Source organism: Lissotriton vulgaris, chromosome 7 (assembly GCF_964263255.1).
Source record: "Lissotriton vulgaris chromosome 7, aLisVul1.2, whole genome shotgun sequence".
Lineage (NCBI taxonomy): Eukaryota > Metazoa > Chordata > Amphibia > Caudata > Salamandridae > Lissotriton > Lissotriton vulgaris.
Genome location: NC_141695.1, coordinates 1,642,872,654 through 1,642,899,788, shown reverse-complemented (window position 1 = coordinate 1,642,899,788; position 27,135 = coordinate 1,642,872,654). Strand labels below are relative to the sequence as shown.

Here is a 27,135-nt window from a genome sequence, read left to right as displayed (position 1 = left end):
GGAGTCCCACTCTGCAACTCTGGGCAATAGCTTGCTTAATCTCCACAACGGCCCTCACAACGCTAAGGATGCCTGGCCTCCACCTTGGGGGTGCCCAGGAGTGGACGCCTCACAGGGAAAGCCAGGATGGGTTCCACAGCGGTATTCGTACAAGCGCCTTGAGACCCTTGTGGGTGAGTAGTGCGCTATACAAGTATCAATTTACACTACATTTACATCTGAAGGCCAAAGCCTGTGGAGGCATGGTGTTGGACAACATTTTACTGGCAAAGCTTTGAGAAGAGCTCCTGGTCAACGAAGGTATGGAAAACAGGACCTGCCTCCATTTGACTCCATATGTAATTTGATCTCATCCAGGGTGGCCAGAGTAGTGGTCAAGGCTCAATCGTGCCATGTGGCAGCTCAGGAGAGCGGAGGCGGGGAAATAAATTACTAGATTCGTATGGCACCTGAAAGATATTCCTACTGTGTGAAATCTGCAGGGAACGTATCCATTAGAAATCTGCAGGGAAACGTATCCATTATAAAGATACAAAATGCAAATAGGCCAGTAGCCTCAGGATGCATCTTGGGGTTACAACAGCATATCATGACATAATACCAGGGTGGATGCCAGACACTATCCCAATACTTGGCAAGAATAAATAAACACACCATCTACAGCGTCATGCTGTAGATTGAATGCATTGTCCATACCATCGTAGAAAATCTCTGAAAATTATTTTCGTACCAACTTAGACAGGTTGGGTGTAGCGAAGATCGCCATTTCCCAAACAGCATTTGAATATTTAGCAAGTAGTAACAATACATTTAAAGACTTGGCTAGTGAGAGAAAAACTCTTTTTGACCAAGTGATCCAGTCTTTAAGGCTGCCTCCCAAAAGGCACTGTTACATTGGCAACATAAGTCGGTGAATAACAACCAAAGGTGACTAGGGCTGCCCCTTATTAATCAAAGCTTCACTTAACTGCAAAAATCCTTGAGCAGATTGTGTCACTGGCACAATCAATATGAACGGACAGTTCTTCTGCTAAAATTAAGTAAACCTGCTCAGCAGAAGATAAGCCCTCAAGTGTAGTAAATTCTGTCACATGGGATATGTCCAGGTTAAATGATACTCAAGGTCAGCCAACAAATGGGAACTGGTGTCTTGAGGAGGCAGGAAGATCTACATATCATCTGTGCAACATATTTGTGGAGGCTTCTGGATAGGATCGGAATCTGATCCAAACAACTAATAAGTACGTATGAATGGACCACTGGGTATCATCACATCAGAAAACTCTTTCTTATTGAATAATAGACTGTCTTTGTCCTGACTGTCTCTAGATTATTTTAGGTTACACCAGACTTTATCATCCATGCTGGGCTCACTGCATAGTGGGGGAGGGGAAAATGAGGGGGAGGGGTATGCTGTCTGGCGCAGTGAAAGGCCTTAAAAAGCATTGCTGTGGCCAGATGCGCAGGCTGAAAAATGTGAGTGGTATGTTCAGCCAATGCTGGGCAAAGAGCCACTGGCGCCGAGCCCAAGCTGATGCCCTAGGCTCCATGAACACCAGAGTAGTGTTTCAGAGGAAGCCTTTGCCATGGAGGCTAGCTTGACTTCCTTCAAAGCTTGCACCTCTTGGCAAGCAGAACGTACCATATGAAACTTCACTGCAAAGAAAGCCTCCAAAACAGCCATATGATCAAAATAACATTTCTGTGACCTTTCGGTCTTCTTGCCATGGTGTAATGAGAGAGCAACTTATGGCTGCTTATGCTTTTTGTGCTTTGTGACAGAGAGCCACTGATGGATGGAGAGCCCCCTTCATATACAAGATCATTAATTTGGCCTCCCTATCACAGACTGTCTTGGGGCGCATCTAGGCACAAAGGTTAAATGTAAATGGATATGGAGATGAAACAAGGCATCACAGGCACTCATAATATGGGTCTTCAGCATCAGGCGTGGAGAAACATTGCTAAAAAAACAAATACAAAGGAAAGCCCCTGGCAGCTCTGGATCTTGAGCCCATGGATGCCTTGAATGAAGGAAAGGAGGGTATTGGCTCTCAAGCACCCATAGGCACACCCTGTCTGTTGCTTACGGTGGAGTTGCAAGATACATTTCAGGGTGTCAGTCGGTGCCTCTAGTGACTAAGCATTGGTGCAACATTTTCCAGTGATGTACCAGAGGAAAAAGCTTTATTTGAGAAAATTGTTAGACTAAGTATCAATAGGAAGCGAGGTTATTGAACAGAAACTTACCACTATGTACATGAACGTTTAAGAATTACAAAATACTAATGCACATGATAAGACAATTAGAAGCACACTCACAATTCTATTCCATGTTCAATGATTTCTTTTTGCTGTTTTATAACTTCAAACTGCTCAAAATCATCTGGCATAGATGTCTGGGTGCTGATACTTCCAATTCCCGATGACACTGTTGAATCTAAGGAACTTGCACTACTACGTCTTCTTAAAAGTTCATGAGGTTTCACTTCATTCATTTCTATATCAGCTGGTTTCTCAAGACCTGCAATTAATGAATGAGAATTATATTACATACATAAACCTAAAGTACTTAATTTAACTTCTCAGATCATCTTGATTCTTAAAGATCACAGAGTAAGGTTCTGTAGAGGTCTGAACAACTCACAAGAAAATAACTGAAGTGAGAGGAAATCTTTATCAAACAGCTATACATTTTCCCTCAAATGAGACAAGCAATGTGCATTTTTCCTAAATTCAGCTGTTTTAGGTCAAGCCTACTACATAGCGCAAGCTTTGCCTGTTGAGGGGCTTACTGCGGCTTACCAACAACAAGGATGGGCTTGAAGCCTGCCCATTACTTACCATTGGTTGGATTTCCTGGTCACTCAGTTGCCTGCTTCTGATTTGTGCCCCAGCTTGTCAACGTTGTGTTGTTCCCTTGGAGCATTGCCTCTTTACAATCTCTGTGCTTCAAAGGCACCTTTGCTTTGACAGCTTGTTTTTTTGCCAGTGTGCCCCCCCCACCCACGCCTTACTATGTTGCATACCCATCCTGCCTGCTCCCCGTTTTGTTTCTATGTCCCTCCTGTCCTCCTACGTGCTGCTTTCAGGTAATTCCCATACCCAACGCTCCCAATGTTGCTCCTGGGCCCCCTCCATTGCTTCCTTTCCCTGCATAACCTTTAACGGAAAAAAAATATTTGCACATTTTACTTTATTTTTAGTTACTTATCCAACTTGAATCGGTAACTACAAAGAAAGTGAATGTACACGCAATACTTTTTTTTTTTTTTTACACTTTAGCTAAGCTGTAGGTTGTAAAGGCGAGACCTATAGGATTTGCCAATGCTCATTTCTTAATGCAAATAAATCAGACTGACTTAAAATATGATACTGAGATGTCTCAGACAAATCAAATGTTCATGATATTACAGAATGACACTGTATTTTAAACTATTTTACAGCACATCTTGTTGATGAGCATGTGCTCTGTACAAATAGCTCTCCTAGTGCTGAAAATTACATGTGAAAAACAAACAGTGACAAAGCCAACAGATCAGACTGTAGCCATCTGGCTTGATGTTTATTTATTTATTGATTTATTTAGCAAGCAAATGCGACAAAAACAAGGCACAGCCTAAATATGGTGGTCAAATGCTTGCAATACAAATTTTACAACTGAGAAAATAACTATCACTTACAACTTTGACAGAACACTGTATGCTTCCTAGCAGGAAGGTTTACTCAGAACAGATATAGGAGCCCTTTATAGTTTTAAAGCACATCACAGGAAAATAATATTCTTATTGGCACACAGAAAAGTTACTGTTGGCTTTGGATTCTTGTAACTTGAATACAGTTTAAAAGAACTAGAATGACTAAATAAATAAGTAACAGTTAAAAATGTTAAAGAAAATAACATTGGCAAAATTAATTATTGTCTAACAAGCTAAGGCACTAGAGTGCCCATCTTTTGAGGTGGTGTGCACAAGTGATCATGTAAAAATCCAATCACTCAAAAGTGCAAAAGAGCCAGTGGCTGAATTATGCTAAACCACTGCTCCATTGTATGAACTGTGGAGGGAAGAATGAAAATCTGAAAGTCAGCTTAACATGCCAAAATGGGTGACTCCCTACTTTTCTATGCAGGTATACCAGCATGTATTTTTTTATTTTTTTTCTGTATTACAGGAGGCTGGTGTAAAGTGGTCTGTCTTCAAACTAGATACAGGATGGATTTGGGGGTAGATTCTTTAATTCCTGTAACTAGATATGGAATCCACTGATCACATTTGTGTTCCTTCATTTATCATGCCATACCCATTTGTTAATTTTTCATTTTCTCTGGTTATTCTAAATGTAGCAGAGTTTATTGACAGTGATATGTAGTGAACATGAAGAAGGTTGAAGATGACATTTTGCTGGCTGGATATCCCAGGGACCTCAGCTCCCTTCTTTGTTATTGTTGGTGGGTATGCAGACTCGGGGAGTTCGTAACAGACTTGAATGGCTGTGTCTAGTCCATCTGCTTTTATTTCCCTGTGCTTTCAAATGGAAGTGTCAGTTTTGAACATGCTATCTGTAGGAAACTGACTCTTTGTGTGATATATCAAGAATCTGATATACTGTGTATAGAGTCCAAGGGTTCCCTTACTAGTGGACAGGGTGTGCTATGTAATCCCAAATTGCTGTATTAGGGGGTGGTGTGGCCGAGCAGCCGTAGGCTTAACACAGATGAGTGTAAGACATTTGCAAATACACACAATGATAAAAAAAAAATGACAACACAACGCAAGGAGGAGATCCACACCAATTTCTAAAAATAGAAAGTACCTTTATATATGTGTTCTGCAATGTTATCCTATGGACGGAAGAACAAGTTCTGCAAACAGGTACAGTACATGGACTTGTAGAACCAACCTCCAGGAGTTAAGGTGAGTGGTGGGCCAGGTGCAGGGTGCAAATCAGCATTGGGAGCCCAACGCATTTCAATGTAGATGGGGATCCATCTCTGTAAAAAGAGGCTAGGAAGTTAGTCAGACTTTACCAGCAAGTCAGCTCAGGCCTTGCAATGCTTGGGGACAGGGGGAGATGGAGGGGGGTGGAGGGTGGGGGGGGGGGGGGGGTTAAACACCTTTGCTCCTCTTCTCCAAGGGCCAGGGGCAACGGGTGCAGAGGTATCTTTAGGCGTCTGTTTTTTCCTGGTCAGAACAGTTGTGGTAGAGGGGGTCTGCGTGCAGAGGCTGCAGGCGAAGTACAGGAGTCGTGAAACCACGATGGACTCGAGCTCTGGAGGTCTGTGAAACTTGTTGGCACCATTGGCCCACTTCAACTCGGTCAGAGGCAAAGGGTGCAGTGACTGCTTAAGGTGTCGGATTTGGCGGTTCTAGAAGGTCTCAGAGTCTTCTTTTTGGAGTTTCTGCTAAACAGGTCTGCTGTTCACAAGAGGTCCTGAGTCTTTTTCGAAGACGGGCAGTCCTCCCAAGTTTCTGGAGTCACAGCTGCAGGCCGAGTCATCTTTGGTGCAGTTTTCGAAGAGGGCTGCAGACAGGCCGGCGTGAATGGGGTCACGTCAGGTGCTCTCTTCAGTCTTCTCTGCTTGGTTCTAGAAGGTCTCAGTGTCTTCTTTTTGGAGTTTCTGCTAAACAGGTCTGCTGTTCACAAGAGGTCCTGAGTCTTTTTCGAAGACGGGCAGTCCTCCCAAGTTTCTGGAGTCACAGCTGCAGGCCGAGTCATCTTTGGTGCAGTTTTCGAAGAGGGCTGCAGACAGGCCGGCGTGAATGGGGTCACGTCAGGTGCTCTCTTCAGTCTTCTCTGCTTTTGCGGCTCTTCAGTGTCCTTTCTCTTCTTAGGTCATCAAGGTCTGCTTCTCTGGTGCCAGGGACTCCCCAAAATACTGAATTTAGGGGTGTTGTAGAGTAATAGACGATGAGCTACTGACCCTTGGGGTCACTATGTCCCCTATATGACCACTCGCAGTGGGTAGTGGGCATAACTGTCCCAGAATTCCAAGGAAAGCATCACAAAGAGGGCTACCTCTGAAAATGTGTGCCCACCTCGTAGTTAGCCCACCTTAGGGGTGGTAGTAGCCTGGTGGTGGCATGCCTACCTGTCATCACATGTTCTTGCCTGTCCAGGTGCCAAGTGGGATCTGAACATTGGGATGGCTTCCTCTCCTGTGAGGAGAGCCAGATTCGCATTCCACAGGTGGCGGCTCCTCTGATGCTTGCCAGCCCAGGGAGGCTAATCAGCAGGTCATCCTATGGGAGGGGGAGTTACACCTTCTTCCCGGACAGGCTTTTGTTCCTTACCTCCTGAGAGACAAAGGCTCTCACCCTAGGAGGTCAGAAACTTGTCTCGGGTGGCAGGCTAGCAGAACCCAGTCAGCAAGCACACAAGAGGCTGATAGGTTTTTAGGGGGAGCCTCTAGGGTGCCCTCTGTGCGCATGCTTTGATAATTCCAACACTGGCATTAGTGTGGGATTACCACGACAAGATGTTTGGTACTAAATATCCCTATTTTCAGTGAAGCAATCACGTAGCTGGGGAACTCGTTTTTACCAGTGTCCAGTACATGGCTTAAGATGACCACTTATACTGGCATCAGAAGGACTGACCAGCACCGGGGCATATCTGCTCATGCAGATATGTTCTCACATATAACATTAAGTACAATGCCTTAGGGCTGTCGGCCTGCTGTAGGGGTGACTTACAAATATCATAAGCAATGGTAGGGGACATGGCACACAGGGATGTGTAATATGTTGTATTTTCACTTTTGTCTGCAACAAGACACGCAGCCTGCAATGGCAGTCATGCACGTGCTTGGTGAGGAGTCCCTTGTGGGGGCAAAGTTTGCGCTGAAGTGTTTAGGGACCCTCTTTAGTACCTCAGGCCCTTGGTACCAGGGTACCATTTACTAGGGACTTACATAGGTTGTTAAATTTTCTGCCCATTTGGGGGAACAATTGCACAGTTTTGGGAAAGAGCTCTGGAACTGGGTACCTGGTCAGCAGGAACCCAGTGCACTTTCAGTCGAAATCACATGTACCAGGCAATATGGCTGAGATACCCGCCACCCCCTCTCAACACAATCCCCAAAGGAGGGAAACCGGAAACAGTTCTTGAAGTTTTTGGAAGTGGGAGGGAGTGACCCTCCCGGCCGTATTTATTAAAACAAAAATTATAAACATTTAAACATTAATGTACAATTTCATACCACATTGCGATGTTTGGCTAACCTTAACAGATTCTCTAATACAGAGGTTCTCCTAGCCGAACTATCATCCTACAAAACATTTACTTGAAATATTGAAATTGTACATCCTAACGTTTAAGGGCCAACGGCAAGGTCGTAACCGGTGTCAAGATCCCTAACCAGACATACCCCCCCCACTTGGAGGGGCGACAGCACTGAGGCGTACTCAAGTGCAACTACTACCAATTTCCCTTGACTTGACGGGGGCACTTATCAACTCGACGCCAGTTAAAGGTCGTTCGAAGACTCGTGTGAGGTATCTAGAAGGTATCGTAGACCTCCCCCCAACCCCACACAACTTACCGCATCTGCCGTCGCAGATGTCACTGGCCCCGGGAAATTCCCCAGGAGGGGGCTGTAACCCCTCCTACACAGGAAGGGGCCTTGACCGCCTTTCCTCTTCTTTCGGCGACCCATCCTTAGAAGGGACCGCCTCCCCGTTGAGGGGCCAAAGGCCACCTCCCCCGAGCGCTCCCATCCGTGTTGGGTGACGCCCACTCATAGGGATCTTCCAATTAGTGCTCACCGATCATGACCTTACCGCCCGACCAAAATAAATACGACAAATGCTAACTAAACGAAACTACATTGGCCAGTATGACCGAAAAAACCTGTTTATAAATGGACCTTACATCCGAAGTTCTTTAATCGCAAACTTGTAAAATTAGACCAATCTTTATTACGCATTTCAACATCAACACAACACTACAATAACCTGTAAATGAAATAGAATAATTGATCAAATTTATTAAAACCACTGGCTGTCCTCAGGGGCTGGTGGGTGGGTCAAAATTGGCTCTTCGTTCCGTCTCGAGCTCACGTGCAGCGAGGAGGTGCAGCTTCAGAGCACAGGAACAAGAGGATGTCTTCTGGTCTTGCGTCCCTTTTTATCCATCTTCAGGGCGGGCGTAAACCCGCCCCTGCCTGCCCCGAGGGCGTGGCCAGCCGCGTCAGTGTCTAGGCCAGCCCACTCTAGGGCGGGAAAAAGCGCGCCCCGGCTACGCCGCTTCGGGCATACCAGCCGAGACGCGCCTCCCGCCCAAAATGGCTTCCCGGGGGGATCGAGGCACTCTGCCATACGTTCGGGGGGACCGAGTGGTCGCCCCTTTCCATATGGCTGAGATACCCGCCACCCCCTCTCAACACAATCCCCAAAGGAGGGAAACCGGAAACAGTTCTTGAAGTTTTTGGAAGTGGGAGGGAGTGACCCTCCCGGCCGTATTTATTAAAACAAAAATTATAAACATTTAAACATTAATGTACAATTTCATACCACATTGCGATGTTTGGCTAACCTTAACAGATTCTCTAATACAGAGGTTCTCCTAGCCGAACTATCATCCTACAAAACATTTACTTGAAATATTGAAATTGTACATCCTAACGTTTAAGGGCCAACGGCAAGGTCGTAACCGGTGTCAAGATCCCTAACCAGACATACCCCCCCCACTTGGAGGGGCGACAGCACTGAGGCGTACTCAAGTGCAACTACTACCAATTTCCCTTGACTTGACGGGGGCACTTATCAACTCGACGCCAGTTAAAGGTCGTTCGAAGACTCGTGTGAGGTATCTAGAAGGTATCGTAGACCTCCCCCCAACCCCACACAACTTACCGCATCTGCCGTCGCAGATGTCACTGGCCCCGGGAAATTCCCCAGGAGGGGGCTGTAACCCCTCCTACACAGGAAGGGGCCTTGACCGCCTTTCCTCTTCTTTCGGCGACCCATCCTTAGAAGGGACCGCCTCCCCGTTGAGGGGCCAAAGGCCACCTCCCCCGAGCGCTCCCATCCGTGTTGGGTGACGCCCACTCATAGGGATCTTCCAATTAGTGCTCACCGATCATGACCTTACCGCCACAGGCCGGATAGTTGACCGGCTATCCGGACCCCCCACACAACTCCTACCTAAAGGTCATGTTTCAACGATTTTAACCATGCTAAGAAGTCTCCTAAGAGTAACTCATTCCCCACCCAAGACAAATGCACACCATCCCCCGAATACATACTGTCATCATTAATACAGCTATGAGAAATAGAATGCAATGCCCTGGAACGGAACAACCTACTCACTTTATTGTTAAGCTTTCTAACAGAATGGTTCAAAGCAGGAATAGAGATAGCCCCCCGCCACACCTTTCGTGGAATCAAATGGGACCATGCAATCGTGCACCCCGGAACTCTCCTCGCCAACCAACTTACGGTGGAAAGCATTGCCTCCAGGAGTAGTCGTCTACCGATGGTGACCAAATCATTACCCCCAACATGCACTATAACTATAGACGGCGGTGACCTTGTCCGCCCTAACAAACCCTCGAAAAATGTTTTAAACTGGTCAATACAGAGACCGCCCCTTCCGTAGAAGGACATCCTGTACCCGTATTCCCCAGCTACGTGAATCATGTCACCTGCTTTGAATACGTCTGCGGCACGCCTCACGTATGAGTGGCCCACGACCCACACCTCCTTTTTCACAGCCGGTGATGTCTGACCGCTGGCCCGGTGTAGGGTCGACTGCATAGTCCGCCCCGCCTCGTAGGCTTGCGTAACTGAAAACCAAACAAAAACAAGAAGCGTGAGTACATTATTACAGCTTCACAACATGTGCAACCGCACGTATCTTTTGTAACAATTGGAGGACCAACGCCCCACTCGTTTCACTTGCTCAACATTAAGACCCCTGGCTGTAGCTTCCGTAGCAGCCCCTATCCGAAAGGAATGGGTCCCAAATTCGCCCGGGTTCAAGCCCGCAGCGGCAATCGACATCGCAAGCACCCGCTGAAACTGAAATTTCGTCAGTGGGGTGGCGTCAGCGTGTCTTAACAAAGTCCCCCCCCATGATGCCACCCTTCGTGCTAGGTAATCCTCTAAACACTGTACCGGACACATGGAGGACCCAGGAATCCTGCGTATGATGACGCAGTCACCCATCCTATCTTGATCAGTCTTGGATTTTACAAAGGAGACAGTCATTGTTTCTCCCCTGATCTGAACGTGTTCCTGGCACAAACCCCCTGCCACATCCAGTTTGTTCCTTGCAACTAGTTCGCTTACCCGCATTGCTCCGTGAAATGCTAGCGTAAAAGCGGCTCGGAACAGCAACGCCTCAAACTGAGATGAACATGTGGCCGGGAGTGTGGCCAACAACTGGGACAATCTATCCAAACCTATCGGGCGCCTTTCATCTACTCTGCGACCCTCAAGGCGTTGCCACCCACGTAGCGCTTTCTGTACAACGAAAGACGCTGTTGGGTCCTGGATAGCGTGTGCTCTGGCAACAAAGGAAATGGCAGCACGATGCCTCTGGGCCGTAGCCACCGATTTCCCAGCCCTACGTAAGGACATCAGGAAATTCACTACCCATTCCTCGTGACCCCAAAGTCGCTCTCTATCACTCCCCAAAAAGGCTAAATAGGCCCGAAACGCCCCTTCGTATGCCTTCCTCGTCCTTGGTGCTAGACTCTCTCCCACGAGGTGACGAAGTTCGGGGCACCGAGAGACCAGAGAGCTTCGGGAAAGGGTGCCGGCTCTGGGTCCGCTGAGGGGAGGAAACCCGAAAAAGCCTGCATTTGAAAACGAGACAGTGCGTCAGCCGCCTGATTCATCACCCCCGGGACATGTTTTGCTCTGAATAGCACGTTCAATTGCATACATAGTAAAACAATTTCCTTAAGCAGTCTCAAAATCAGTTTACAACGTGCTGCCTGACTATTGATGCACTCGACCACGGTCATATTGTCAGACCAAAATATGACAGAGTGATCTTTGAACCCATCGGGCCATGTTCTCAAGGCCACCAAGATGGGAAACAGTTCCAGGAAAGCAATATTACTCGTCAGACCATTCTCATGCCACCATGTCGGCCATCTTTGTGCCGACCATTTCGTGCCGAAAATGGCGCCAAAACCTATGCTTCCTGCTGAATCTGTCCACAGCCCCAGCTCTTCAGAAGACACGGCTGGTTCATTCCAGACGATTCTACCATTGAAGTCCGCCAGAAATGCTAACCAAATACGCATGTCCTGGCGGATCTCGGCCGATAGTCTCGTGCGATGGTGGCACTCTTTAAGGCCGACCATCGCTTGGGCAATTGAACGGGAAAAGGGGCGGGCCATTGGTATTACCCTCAGGGCAAAATTCAACTGTCCCACCAACTGCTGTAATTGTTGCAGCGTAACTTTTGATGCATTCATACACACTTGCAGCGCAGCCCTGAACTTCAACACCTTCTCAGCTGGCAAACGGAAACACCCCTCAATGGAGTCCAACTCGATCCCCAGAAACTCGAGGCAAGTCGTAGGACCCACTGTTTTACCCGGCGCCAATGGCACACCAAACTGTTTCATTAACACACAAAATTCGGCCAAGGCCCGGGCACATTCAAGATCCCCGGCTGCCCCAAGAAACAGAAAATCATCAAGGTAGTGCATTACATCTTGGAAACCTGTTTTCTTTGTGAAGACCCATTGTAGAAAACTACTGAATTTCTCGAAATAAGCACAGGATATAGAGCACCCCATTGGCATACACCTATCCATGTAATAACAACCCTGAAACATGAATCCTAGGAGACGCTGGTCGTCTGGGTGTACCGGGAGCAATCGGAACGCTGACTCGATATCTGACTTCGCCATCAGCGCCCCGGGCGATTTAAAATGGCTACGGCCTCATCGAAGGATGCGTACCGCACCGAACACACTTCTGGATCGATTGCATCATTTACGGAAAGACCTTGTGGAGCTGATAAATTATGAATCAGTCGGAACTCACCGGGGTCTTTCTTGGGGACTACCCCTAAGGGAGAACAAACAAAATTCTGGACCGGGGGTAAACTAAACGGGCCGGCGACCCGACCTCGAGTCACCTCTTTCCGGATCTTATCCTGTACTACGGTCGTATGCTGCAGGACGGAAAGTTGATTTTTACACTTTTCCACACCCTGAAAGTCCCCTACCGGGATGCGGAAACCATACGAAAAACCGTTCCGCAGCACCCCAGCAGAAGTACGATCCGGGTATTCACTGAGCCAGGGAATCATCGCCAGGGTATCAATTGGGGTAGGTAAAGGCGCCCCTCGGACTATATTAGACCTGTTTGGCACCTCCTCTCCCCCCGTTATCACCCGTTTTGGCTCTGCACGAGGACTCAGGATGGGACGACCCACAACCACTACATTCATGTTTGAATTTACACGATCCCTGGGGTCTAGTACATTTACCTCTGTTGTAATTAAAGCAGAAACCCCTTTTTCCGGTATTGCCGGCAGGTTTCGAGTAATCGTCGGCACCCGTACCTGATCGAAAGGGCGTCCCCGCATATTGCCGGGAGGATTCGCCAACATTACTTCCCACCAACGGCATTTTCAACATTCCTGACTCCTTCATTTTATCCCAAGTCAAGGAATCATAACAATCCCAGGTTAAACTTTTATATGCTCCTTTTCCTTTCTGAACAGATTATCGTAACAGAACCAATGATTACCCTGGTGCGATGTCGAGTACCCCATGATTCGTGATTGATAGATTGGGAACTCGGAAAGCAACTCAGGTCTACGTTCCCCCAAGATTGATGTAAAGATTCCCCAAGCATTGCCCCAATTGCCGATATTCTCATTCACTTTAAAGGCGGCCATTTTTGCGCGCCAAACACTCGGATGCATGAGATCCTTCTGACTCTTCACATGCTCTACCTCATAATGATCAACAAGCAGTGAGAAAATGTTCACATACTCCCCCGCCCAAATCTTTTCCTTAATTGCCAAAGGAACATGTTGCCCCAACTTTTCTCTCCGAGAGGGTGTTGACTCATCCCTCGCGATCGGCAATGGCCGCTTACCTGCACCTGACGCTGCCTCTGTGGTCGCAATCGTCCCTGGTGTCTTGTCCCCTACTGCAGCCGGCACGGGCACCTTGGCTGCTTCCCGTTTCTCGGCCGTGGCGCCCTCGTTACCTTTACCCAACCACGCTGCCAATTGTGCCGCCAGCTCGGGCGGCATATCATCCTCGGACACGGGGGTGACCACAACGGGAATTGGATTCCCCTCCTTCGGCACGGGAGTTGGAGCCTCGAGCGGGGCACTGGGACCCGGGATGTCTTCACCCGCTGCCCCCCTCCTGGGCCTCTTGTTTTTCCCTCCCGGGGCTGCTCCCACCAAAAGACGTTTTGGACCCCCTTCCTCATTCTTGTCCACCCGCTTCTTTAGCTCGGACATCTCCTTCATGAGAACGCGCAGCATCTGGTCAGTAGTCATGCGCTTTCCCACCTTCTTCGGCATTCTCCAACAAAGTAACTGTAAAACAAACAAGAACGATTAAAACGCTCAAAATTGGCTCTTCATTCCGTCTCGAGCTCACGTGCAGCGAGGAGGTGCAGCTTCAGAGCACAGGAACAAGAGGATGTCTTCTGGTCTTGCGTCCCTTTTTATCCATCTTCAGGGCGGGCGTAAACCCGCCCCTGCCTGCCCCGAGGGCGTGGCCAGCCGCGTCAGTGTCTAGGCCAGCCCACTCTAGGGCGGGAAAAAGCGCGCCCCGGCTACGCCGCTTCGGGCATACCAGCCGAGACGCGCCTCCCGCCCAAAATGGCTTCCCGGGGGGATCGAGGCACTCTGCCATACGTTCGGGGGGACCGAGTGGTCGCCCCTTTCCAAAAGTGGAGGAAACCAAGTCAAAAAGGGGCACTTTCCTACAATATCCTGGTTCTTGATCAGTTTATTATGCTTCTGGATTCAATTTAAGTGGGAGTGGCAACATGGGATGGCATGTCCAGCATCTGGTCCCTGTTACTATGGAAAAAGGCCGGCACTGGTTGACTAGGTAATGTCTGCCAGGTATCCAAAACATGTGTTACAAGGAAGCAACATGCATAACTTTCCCAGGCGGGAATGAGCAGCTTCCATCTCTTTCTGAACCTGGCTGCAGGTCAGAAATATAATTAGCTGTACAATACCCTCTGCTGGGTAATGAAGACTGGTCAGGCTTCAAGTGCATGAAATTTGCACATGGCTAGCTTCTCGAAACTGCTACCGCAGTGATTTGCCTTTTACACTCAAGCTGACAAGAAGGTGCACCATTACTATATCTTCCTGGAAGCTGGATCTACATATATACAATATGTCAACATAGTCACAAAAGCCACAATATTCACTATTTATTTATGCGTGCTTGTAAACAGCGCATGACCCAAACTTTTTCTTTGACATTACAAAGAACACAAACCATTTCAAATCCTATTATATCCAACAAAAAACAATAAAGGTGGGGATAATGTAAAAGAAAATACTGGTGCGTCAAGGCTTCTGATAAATTTGTTAGAAGGTAAGCTAAGAGACATTGAAAAAACAATATATACACAGTTTTAGAATTGATTAACCTACCCAAGTAAAGAATAATGCACAATTACTAAAAGAAGCTGATGGAACCTTCTAGGGAAAGTTTATGGCACTACTAGAGGGCAAATGGGATTATCCTGCTTCCAAATTTCTGAAATTATAGTGAGGAGCATCCAGTCCTCCTCCATCTGATATATATATTTTTTTATCTCTGACCCCCAAAAGTTTCTAAATCAGAATTTTTTCTCTTATTTTGATCAACCATGAGAGGAGAGGATTTATTATGGCCCAGTACCCCAGCTGCTTTGGGACTCTCCTGCTATGCATGGTATGGTTTGTGAAACTCATTTTAGAATGTGGAAGGATATGAATATAGCAGGTTGCTATGAAGCTTCAGCAGAATTCTAGTTTTTCCAGAATTTTGTTAGCTGATAGATATATTAGATAATTTAGATATAAAATGTCCTGGATAAATTAAAGATATGATCTTCAAGGTTATTCTTAGGGAACAAGCCTCCATGTTCTCACAAGGTACTTCAAGAAGATTTTGTTGACATTAACAATGGATAATGCTATCAATCATTTGCTTTGACAGTGGGAAGGAGTGTTCCACCTTGCTGGGATTAATGGAAAAGTCTGCTTCCTGAATGCAACGGTCTGCTACTCACTGAATGAAACAGTCTTGTTTATTATTGAGAAGCATCAATTCTGGTAGGAGTTCCTGAAAGGCAGTCTCAGCCTAAACGGTTTGGGTCTTCCATCCTTAGGCCCCGATACTGTCTATATATGTTACAGCATCAGGATCTTCTCAAAAGAAGTATTTAATTACTGTGTTTTATTTTCTTCTTACAGGGGACAATGTTATTTTTAGTCCCCCTTTCGCCTTCTGCAATGTCTAGCTGAAATGTAGGACACTGTCCAGATGATGTGAGCAGTGGGAGTAAGTGGTGGAGACCCACATGTATTTTACTAGAATACGTTGTTTAGGTTAAGGAGTATATGATATTAACTTTGTACAACCGCTCATCTGAGTATGGCCTCCAGCCATCCAAAACTACATGTATTTGGAAGTTACTAAATTCACAAAAATAAACACCGCCACAATGAAGGTTTACAGCATTTCATTTTGGATGTTCACCTGAGGAATAAATCCTCTATAACAAAATATATGTATTTATTTCCAATTTTTGTGGCTCAATGGATTAATACTTCATAAATAAAAACAAGGGTGGCGTGGTCAAGATGGCGGCCATGAGGGATGCTCTACTCCGCTCCACTCGTATCCTGCCCCATCTTACAGTATACGCTGCCGGACCCAAAACCCCAGGAAGCCATTCTGGAGGACAAGACACTTCCAAACGCACAGTCCAAGATTGTGAATGCAGCATGGTGTGCCTGGGCCAGACTTGGAGACATGTACAAAGAAAGGGGGAGAAGGAGGTACTTAAGAACAGGTCATCCTCCTAAATAATGTAGCAAAAAAGAGCCCAATATCTGGGTTCAGGGACCTGTCTTGTGTGGTGGCTAACTTCCAGATACTATCTTAAGTGTAGCCCAACAAGAAAGAAAAAATGTCTTTCTTATAGTCCCCTCACTCACCGGAGTTTCCTCACGGTGACATGCTTCATCATCGGGGTCCTCCCAGTTCTCTACGAAAAGGGGCGTGCTACGACTTGCGAGCTACGTAGGAGCACTGAGTAGTGAAGGACTATGTGTGGTGTAAGGAATGTGAAGTGGAGTGGATGGGTGTGTGTGTGTTTAAAAATACTGTGCTAGTGGGCCTCAATGTTTTATTCTGCTCCTAGACCAGTATGTTAAAAATGGGGTTATACTGTGTACCAACCAATAATGTAGTTGGGTTCAGTATTTGGTCAACATGTTTCACGCTACCCCCAGCGTTTCTTCAGGACCATACAGGGACCAGCCCTGTATTGTACCACTCCTAAAAAACCTAAAGTTAGGAATTTATTAGTGCAACATATATTTACAGTGATTAACGTTGTCCCTATTCGGTACACACGTGGTTCTACATACATACGCTTGACTTTTAAGGCGAATGTATAGTTCAATGGTGAACTTTTGTTGGCGCTTAATAGCACATCATGGTCTCTTAGGGGGGCGGTATTGCCTCGGTGGAAAACAATGTTCCTAATCAGCAACCCGCGCCGTGTTACCTATCAGCTTCCCCTCGGACCGCATCTAGACTTGGAGACACCATCGCTAGCTAGAGAAGTGGGTTGTCCCTCCCGAGGTGAACAGAAGGGCCCATCCACCAGGAGCTTTGGCAGCACGGCAGACGTAAACCTTCCTGACGATGGAGGTCGGTATTGCAGCACAGTGAACGACCTGCGGTGTGGCTCAATGATTACAGCGGCAGTCCCTGATGCAGAGGTCTAGCCCGGGACCAGGGTTCAATTCCCCGCCTCGGCGGGTCTTGGGCTCAAAATTCCACTGACCTGATAATTCTCGCCTCAGTGCCTATTCCAATCATGGAGTCCCACTCTGTAACTCTGGGCAATAGCTTGCTTAGTCTCCACAACGGCCCCCACAACGCTAAGGGTGCCTGGCCTCCACCTTGGGGGTGCCCAGGAGTGGACGCCTCACAGGGAAAGCCAGGATGGGTTCCACAGCGGTATTCGTACAAGCGCCTTGAGACCCTAGCAGGTGAGTATCAATTTACATTTTTTTGTACTCAGCCTGAACACTGTGCTGCTGTCCGGTTGTGGGCAATACACTGGGCCTAGCATCCGGACACAGCAACCTCCTGCCAGTGCAGGATCCGGCCTGTCTCATGCAGCATTTCCCATGGGGCTGCCGAATCAGCAGGAACTGCCAGGCCCATGGGAACTGCCTTTTTGGAGTGGGAGCGTTCTGTGTTGTGGCCTGGCAGCTTGATCGCATGATGTCATCGGACTAGACCCACGCTGCAGAGGGCACGGATGGAGGGCCTAGCACGCCCCCACTTCTTCCGCTCCTCTGAGCTGATAAGGCCCACATTGGCAAAGCACACAATGGCACAAGTCACAAAGCTGGCTCAGGACCCCCTTGGTAGGTCCCACAAAGCGAGTGCTGAGCTTGCGGAGACTCGAGCAGGTGTATCACCCGGGTTACGGGTGTCCCGAACTCAAAGGACTGCCTCTACAAAGAAGGCCGTAGTGGGCTGAGTCTGGTTGGTGGTGAAAGTGACAGCCCAACATGGCAGTGGCACAGGGCAAGAAAGACTGCACTCTTAAGGGCATGCTCACAAGTTCTTCTGGCATCCCAGAAAGGTGTGACGAGGAGGCTCCACTGATGAGGACATTCACGGAAGCTCTCTTTGCTTCATTATGCAACAACATTTAGTCAGTGAAAAAACAGGTCTTGCAGAACCTGAGGGATGTCAAACATGACCTAACAGAGGTAGGGAACAGAGTTTCCATATTTGAGGATAACAAAGCACCATCAGGGAAGGAGCTTGAGCACATACAAGAACAGGAAGTGAACCGACAGGCCCACACAAAGAATCCAGAGATCTGCACTTGGCACTGGAACAAAGGGCGTACACATAATGGACTATTTTCTGGCCCTCTTCAGCCAGATCCTAGACACAGTGGTGAGACCAGCATACAGTTGGAAAGGTTCAACAGGGTGGGCTGGGCAGGTAATGGAGGGGGGGCATCTGCCAGACATCATTGCCTGTGTCAACGACTTTGAACTCAAAGAAAATATTCCGCACAAAGCGAGAGATGCTCACCTTATCCCATTTGGGGGCCACAAAACTGCATTATTCCAATACCTTTCTGGCCTGACACTCCAAAAACGCAGAGACTTTCGACCCGTCACGGAGCAGCTCAGAAATAAAGAGGACTTGTACAACTGTGACCACCTGTTCTGCCTCATATTCCACTGGGACCACACACTGCATCAAATAAAAACACTGGCAGATTTGCACCTACTCCTGAACACCCCAGACGGAGCAGGGGATTGGGGGTGGGTTCCCCACAGTGGGCCCACAAGACCAATTAGTTGGCGACAGCGCCAATGGCTTTGGGTCACAAAATTGCCTTAGGTCCTGCGCACAGATCCTTATACCATGGCTCTTGAAAGGCAGGCAGTACTTAATAGCTAACAGGGGGCCCGGATAGTCAAGACACATGCTAAGTCTGGGTTTCGCTCTGACACTGTTTCCGAGGGCCTTGATGCTTCGGCTGGGGTCTTGCTTCTTGCGCTAAAGCGGGGCACGATGTTGGAGATACGGCGATACATCATTGAATGTTAACCAGGGGACCACCTTGGCAGTCAACGGTGTTTGCTGAACTACTGTTATCTAATTGTTGACATTTTTGTTGAGGGTCGGCATGGGACAGTACTCAGTCTACCATTGGAAGACACACTGGTGGGCTCAGGCTCCCCCCCCTTTTATATGCGCTGCATCATCACTCGAGCCCATACCGTGGGGATGTCCGCAGAATACACCCATCCTCACCCAAGCTGACTTGAAGATACTCTGCCATAAAGTGGAGGGCCATATTGTCCTTCTTAGAATATAAACAAGGGGAGGGGAGAGACAGTGGGGGCATCTGCCTCCATCAGGAAACACATCTGCAGGTTAAAAACCTGCTGTTACCAACATCAATATTTCTCCTCTAACCCAACGTAGACAGGGGGAGTGGCCATCCTTTTCTCTCGCTCTTTCAGGGGGCCTACTGGGTAGCAAGTAACCAAAGTAAGAGGCAGACTGCTAGCGTACCGCATCCAAATAGGGGGGCTTCCGCTTACTACTACATCTCAAATGACAATCAGGAGTAATTTGTAAAATGTAAATTGATACTTGTAAGCGCACTACTCACCCGCAAGGTTCGCAAGGCGCTTGTACGAATACCGCTGTGGAACCCTTCTTGGCTTTCCCTGTGAGGCGTCAAGGTGGAGGCCAGGCATCCTTAGCGTTGTGGGGGGCATTGTGGAGATTAAGCAAGCTATTGCCCAGAGTTGCACAGTGGGACTCCATGATTGGAAAAGGCACTGAGGCGAGAATTATCAGGTCCGTGGAATTTTTGAGACCAAGACCCGCCGAGGCGGGGAACTGAACCCTGGTCCCGGGCTAGACCTCTGCATCAGGGTCTGCCACTCTAACCATTGAGCCACACTTCTCCACTGAAACAGTGGAGAAGCAGGCGGTATTGGAGACCTTAAAATCCCCCGACCAAGCTATACTGGTGGGGGGGAAGGGGTGGTACCCCACCCTCATGATGAATAAGGACCTCGATAGATCACAACTTCGCTATGTACAAGCCGGGGCTCTCACCGGTGGTTGAGGGATGCTATGGCGAGGTAGTGTATTCAAGAGGTGGAGCTGGGAGACGGGTGGAAGATGACCCATTCACACACTAGACATTACACATACTACTCTCCTACACACAAAACCTATGCCTATATTGACTCCTTCCTGGGCGCACCAACTATACAGTCTAGAATCACAGAGATTGATACTGAACTTGGAGCCCTGTCCGATCATCCCTCCTCCCCAACCTCCTTGCCCTCACCCTGCAAGTCGAGGCCTCAAAGCGGGTGAACAACCCATGGAGATTAGGAGACCGATTGCTTCACTGGGCGGACACGGTTCACAAACTCACACAAACCATTTCCGATTTCATGACAATCAGTGAAACAGAGGACACGTCCATAGCCACTCTACGTGAGACGCTGAAGGCTGTTGTGAGAGGGGAGCTTATTGCTTCCTCCACCGCCGAAACCAAAATGTGAAAAGACAAGAGCGGGGACTAGAGAACCTAGTGCCAGAATTAGAGAACTTCCACAAGCAAACTGGGTAACAAGGATTTGGCGCCGATAAGCATGGACTCAGTTACGCAGCCTAGATTTAGACAGGAAAATCTACGCTTCTTCGCCTACAACACAAGTTTTACGTAGGGGTGATAAATGTGGCAGGCTTCTTTCCAACAGACTTCGCAACAAGTATTGCGCTGATAGAATCAGTGCTCTCGTGACAGTTCTGAGGTCATACATGACGCCTGTATAGCGTCAACATACAAAGACTTTTACTTCTTTCTATATGAGGTAGTTGAACTACAAGCGGCAGATGACCTACAAGATGCAGACTCCCACATAATACCTTCATGGCACGCACGCTCCCTGAGTAACCTCACAACAGGCTGACTCCCTAGACAAACCCATCCAAATTGAGGAAGTCATGTCAGCAATGGCATTATTGAAACTGCTTAAGTCTGCCAGCCCTAGCGGTTTATCCATCCCGTTTTATAAAACCTTCTGCCAGGTCATTATCCCAATCCTCACCAGACCCTTTAATTCGCTTGCAGAAAATGGTACACTACCCTGCTGATTGTTGAATGCCTATGATTTAGATGATTCTCAAACCCGGGAAAGACATGTTTCTCAGTAGTTCTTCCCTCCCCATTTCACTTATAAATCTGGAGGCCAAACTCTTCACTGGCATATTAGCAGTCCATCTTGACTCCCTCATGCCGGTGTTGGAGGGCCATGACCAGTGCATGTTTACCCCCCACCAACAGCGCAATGATAATGCTAAAATAATTCTCCACCTCATTGATTAAGCCAAGCAATCATGGTGTGAGGTAATGCTCTTTGCCATTGATACAGAAAAAAGCATTTGACAGAGTCCTGGCCATATATGGACGCGAGCTGGGGCCATTTTGGCTTCAGAAGTAGATTCAGCGATTGGATACTGAGAAGCTACAGTGACTCTAGAGTTGGAGTGTGGGTCAACAAAATGCTCTTGGCCCCCTTTTCCATGCGAAGAGGGATGCAATGGAAATGCCTGCTGCTCCTCTGTTAGCCCTATACATGGAACCCCTGGCACAGGAAGCCAGGGCTTCCATGTTAATGGAGCATGTTAACAGAGTGTGTACACACCATAAGGTCATACGCAGATTATGTCCTCGTAGCACTTGATGACCATTTGCATTTACTACTGGCTTTCTTAGAAGAGATGAAGCAATTTTGAAAAGTGTTGGGCTTTCCCATCAATCTCCAAAAGTCATAGGTCCTACATCTTTCTGTTGTACCCCCTCAAAAGGAGCAGTTAGCGCCCTGTTTCCCTCTGACAAGAGCGGACTCTTGCATCACATACCTCGGTGTACAGATTGCTTCCACAATCATCAACATGGTAATAATCAACTATTGTACCTTACTCAGCCATATTAAGGCAGACCTTGCCCAATTGAGACACTAGTGTCTTTCCTGGCTGGGGAGAATAATGGCTCTAAAAAACACTACTCTTCCCAGGGTCCTATTTATGTTCAAGGTCTTCCCATTTACCCCTCCCACAAGAGTAATCAAATCGCTCCAGGCCGAGTTGTCTGGGAAAGAAGCGCCCATGCATGCACCGCAACCAGATCCACCGATCTGCGGTAAAGGGGGTCTTGAGGATTCTCAACCTTGCCCACAACTATCAGGTGGCAGAGCTCCGCTTCCTAGTGGAGTGGAATCATCAGGAAACCAAGAAGCACTGGTGCTTTTTGGACCATGCAACAGCTAGGGACCATCTCTGGAAAATACTGTGGTTACACCAGAAACAAAAAGCCTGGGGCCTATACTCCTCAGTTGTCACCTGGGCCTCAGGCTCGGCCTGGGATAAAAGTGGCCACTTGAAAAGGCCAGACATCCTTCCCTTCACCGCGGACAACCATATTGGTCATCCTGGACCTATTCCCTGACCCCACAGCTTTCTTCATGTCAATGAGAGATTAACACAACAACTGTTTATTAATTCAGTAGACATTAAAAATGACTAATACATGATGTCGAAGCCATCCTCGTAGCGTTGGGGGTCTGGAATAGTCTGTATTGTCACTCTTGTAGAGTGTGATGGTTAGTGGTTGTGTTGATTCTGTCACTGGCGGCGCTGGCTGGAGCAATGGGTGGTGCAAGCTGCAGTGGTCTCCTGATGACATACCTGGCAATTTTCTTTTTACACAAATTTTGCATCAATTGGCACCCATTTTGATATGCGCTTCTGGTCGTACATTATCCTAGGACTCCCAAAGCCTCTGATCTTTCCCTTGAAATGTTGCATGGGTTGACAAATTGTTCTAGCATTAAGTGCAGCGCTCCAAGCGATACTCTACCAATGAGACACAACCAAAGTCCCCACTCATACAACCTGGGTACATAGAATATGGCGCCTTTTGGGCATGGAGAAATTGACCTCGGCAACGTCCCACAATCGAGAGACCTACCAGGATTTGTGGGTCCCATACATCACGTTACTCTCCAAAGAGATTATTGAACTAACTTGACCCAAATACGACTGTTGCACCTGACTGCCAGCGAAGATGACATTCTCAAAGTGGCAGGGGCCTTTAGGCCGGGGCTAGAGATTTAAAGGTTTGGATTACCCAGAGCACACTTACAAAGAGTGAGTAAGGGGGGCGTAAGGGGAGGGCTGGAGGTTGGGAATATGTTAAATTGTTTTTATTGTTTCTTCTCATAAGAACTTTGCACGGGGAAGGGGTCTCTGACTATAAAGCATTCTGTGTGTACCATTCTCATTTCTGTGAAAACCGATTTGAACTGTCAAAACAAAGTACAATTGGACATACTTCCTTTCTTAGTGCCCAGGTCTCAAGAGATACTACATTACATTTTTGTTGTTGACTCAAGGATCCAAAGACCTAAACACCTCTGGTATTAGCTCTGCAACTGATCTTGGGCATGCAAGCTGAAGATAAACAGGGTGCATGTCAACTAAACTCCTTTTTACATTTGTAAGAGTATTGTTTGATCATTGTTAAGCAAATGCAGTATCTCAGGTGGAGACTCTCCATCCTTCAACATATGTTGGGCGTTCAAAATCAACTCTGGAAGCACAATATATTTTTTAGCACTGGGATTCATTACTTGTGACACTTGGGTTCAACCATAGGGGCAACAATCACCTTGAGGATCTAGCCCTCTATTTCACAGCATATGACAGTGGATGATGATGTTGTGGGCTGTGCAGCTGCGTGCATGCAGCCCCCTCCACTTTTTGTGTTACAAACTAGATTACAGTGCACAGTTACTAAACTGCAAGATGAGGCAATATCAAGTAAAGTGATGTACAACAATATTTTAATTATCTTACTTTTCATACAAATACAAGGACATTTATTAAGAACCAAACCGGGCAACGAACAATGGCCAGCAGGTGTATTTGACAATAGCTGGGTAGTTTGCTACAAAGGCTACAAGTTCAATACATTCTCAATACTTGATTCATAAGCTGAAAATTAATATTTCTATATTGAGATGGAGCGAGTTCTGTTGGGGATTCATATTGAGGAAGCATTTGACATGCTAGACTATGAATATATGCTGCCTATCATGCATACGCTTTCCATTGGTTTCGGTCCAACCTTTGGATAAAACTGTAATACTGTGAACCCATGATATTGATCCGCTCAGGTGAGCAGTTACGAAGGGTTTAGAGAGAGGGACCGGGCAGGGTTGTCCCTTCCACCCTCTTCTTTTCACTCTGGGTGTTAAACTGTAAGATTGGGGGATTAAAATAGGAGATGTAATACACACTGTGTAAATGTGCGCTGAGGATACATTACTGCATCTGCAACAGCCACAGATCTCTATTCCTGAATTGTTGTCTGACTTGCAGATTCTTGCGGGTGCATCAGGTTATAGTTACCAAAACATGACCGTTCTATTCCTCCAGGTACGCCTCGTTGGAAATAACCTGGATGAGCTTCCGAGAGTAGACCAGCAGCAGAAACTAGATGGGGTTCTTGAGGATTCAAATAACGCATACCATCGAAAACCACTCTTACAATACGGGAAAAGTATTGAATAATTCAAGATCATCAATTCAATTATGGAATACACTCCCGAATATCTGGTATGGGCAGCATAGCTATTGCTAAAAAGTGCTTTTTCCCTGTTGCCTAAATACTATGTACCAAGAGGGAAAAACTATGAGAAATGGCTTCTTGCGGCTGTGCCGGAAGGAGAACAACTTCTGGTGTGAATGATAAGAAGATATCAGCCTAAGAGCTATCCACACTTGGTGTTGCAGGTGGTTGCCAAATGAGGTGTAACAATCAATAGAGTCATGAGAACCCACACCATTTTGAGGTCCTTTGTTTGGCTACTACCATTCTGACAGATAATGTCCATATCCCGGTGGTGAGAATGATATTTTAAGTCTCTGGTGACTTAGTCCCTGGGAAGGTGCTGATATGTCTAAAGAGAAAGGAGCTTTTTGGATAGATTCGGCAAAGTTTCTACAATTCACTAAACTGACAAAGATGGTTAAGGAGATATGGCTGGACTCTCCCAGTGACCAACGACCTCCCACTCACTAGATCTGTTATTGGAGACACGGTCACTTGAGAGACTGGTCATGCGACCACGTAGCCATAGAGAAGGACAGGGGGAAAAAAAGACCTCCTTGAGGGCAAGACATAGGTGGGAAGAGGACCTACAGGAGCATCTGAAAGATAACAAACAGAATAATGTGTGTGCACAGGTGCAGGAAATCGATAGCAATGCTAGGTTTAAGCTAACTCATTTGTATTTTCTGCATCGCACCAATTGCACCCTTCTGTGAATGAATGGGAGATTTCCAAGCAGATCATACACCTGCCAAAGGTTTTGCATACAAGCTGGAGGTGTAGTTTTGTGGCAGATTATTTGGGTGCTACAACCTATGATGTGCATGAATATAGATGATATGATCAAAAGGTGTAAAGTGGGTATAATCCTCAAGACCAAGTAAAAAACTGTTTAAATGCAAGTTTACAGTGCTATTGCTATTATTGGCAAAAAGAAGGCTAGCAATACAATGATTTTCCACCAAAGCACCAACTGTACCAACCTGGATTAAAGATACATCAGAAAGGGTCATAGCCCAAGAATGGCATATGAGGGAGATAAGAGCATACAAAAAAGCAAATCTGGTTATGTGGACCAAGTTGATAAATGTACTGGTATAGCGAGAGAACAGATAGATTCTCAAGAGCAAACCATCATGTATTTGTATCCCCTCGGTTTGAGGGAGAGATTGTGAAGGACAAAGAAAAGTAGAAAGGACATATGGAAGAAGGGTAATCTTTTAAATATAGATGGCAATAGACTGGTCATGGTCATTAGTACATGTGGCCGATATGAATGATAAACGAGAATGACGTGTCACTTTGTCATTGGCCTGCGAACATACTTCATACACTGTCATACTAGATGTAAAAGGAACAAAAATAATAGATTCTTACCAAGACTGGTTTGATGGTTGGGGTTCACATACAAGTCCTTGCTCCACTCCACCATGCACTTTAAAATTGAGACTAAACATTCCAGGCCTTTCTTTCGCAGACTTAATTCCTAAAGAAAAAAGAACGCACAAATAAAGATCTAATACTTGACAGCTTCTATGAACTCAAGAGTTTTTAATTGGCTGGTTATGACCAATTTACACATTGTACACAATAGTTGTGTGTTCATTCAAAAATATGACAAGACAAACTAATACCAGGTGTCAAACACTCTGGCTACTGTCTTAGATTTTTTATACACTTTTGTCCTCCAACTGGAAGCCTCGTCAAAATGAAAAAGTTACTTACCTGCAGCAGAGCTCTTTCCAGTCAATACTCTATCTAACCATAGATTCCTCCCCTTAGAATACACCCGGAACTCCAGACTTGATCAGGAGATTTTTGTAGCAGTGCTAGTCGCTAGGTGGTATTGTGTAGTTTCAAGCTTGCTCCAGACCACCCTAGAAGTGATGGAGCAGACTTGGATATTAGCAGCCCTCTTGCACACGGATGTCTGCTTCTATTCCTTGCCCTCAGATGTGTAAAGTAAAATATTGCTGCTACAGTGTGCAGAAAAAAAAACATGGGCCCTTTTTAGATGTAATAACAAGCTCACTACACAGAATGGAGTTAGATAGAGTTCATACAAGAAAGAATGTTACATAAGATAACGAACAAGCTCTTCTGATGGATACTGCTAATTGAAGGTTAAAACACCTTACAATACATACCAAAGCAGTGTCTCCCCAAGGGAAGGGTCTGTGGAATGGACTCAAACCAAAAAGCTCGGCACAGCAAAGTGAGCAAGTTGTCCTTCACGCCAGACCTGGCTTATTGAACCTTTGCGACTATGCCCACGTTGCAGCCTGGCAATATCTACAATAGGCATCACTCACACCAATGCAGTTGTAGTTGCCTCTGTCCTGGTGGAATGGGCTCTCAGATCTTCTGGAGCTGCTTTTTGGGTATTTCAGAGCAGATCTCAATGCAGAAAATTTTCTTCTTCACAAGAGTCATTCTCGTCTGCACATCTTTTCCTTTCTTTGCTCCAGAAAACCTCACCAAAATGTCCAGTTGATGATCCTTGGTACAAGGCATGTAAAAGCTGAAAGCCATTTTAGGGTCCAACTGATGGAGCCTCTCCGCCTCTCACGAGGGGTGAGGAGGAAAAAAGAATGCTGGCAGAATAATCGAATGCCCAACATGGAAAGGAGTTACAACGTTTGGTAAAAAGACATCCTGAGTTTCTAGCACCAATTTGTCCAGAACAAAAACATGGCGTAAGGTTGTTGAACCA

At 46.7% G+C, this 27,135-nt stretch overlaps 1 protein-coding gene across 1 annotated transcript in view; it reads right to left on the bottom strand.

The window, feature by feature from the left end:
• The window catches only part of ARFGEF2 (ARF guanine nucleotide exchange factor 2), a 548,111-nt gene that overhangs the window by 280,831 nt on the left and 240,145 nt on the right, over positions 1-27,135 (bottom strand). The window contains exons 13-14 of the mRNA XM_086932618.1: positions 25,800-25,908; positions 2,323-2,524 (exon numbers count right to left, since the gene is read on the bottom strand). Of these exons, the coding sequence (XP_086788744.1) occupies positions 2,323-2,524; positions 25,800-25,908 (311 nt within the window). The remainder of the gene's footprint in view (positions 1-2,322; positions 2,525-25,799; positions 25,909-27,135) is intronic.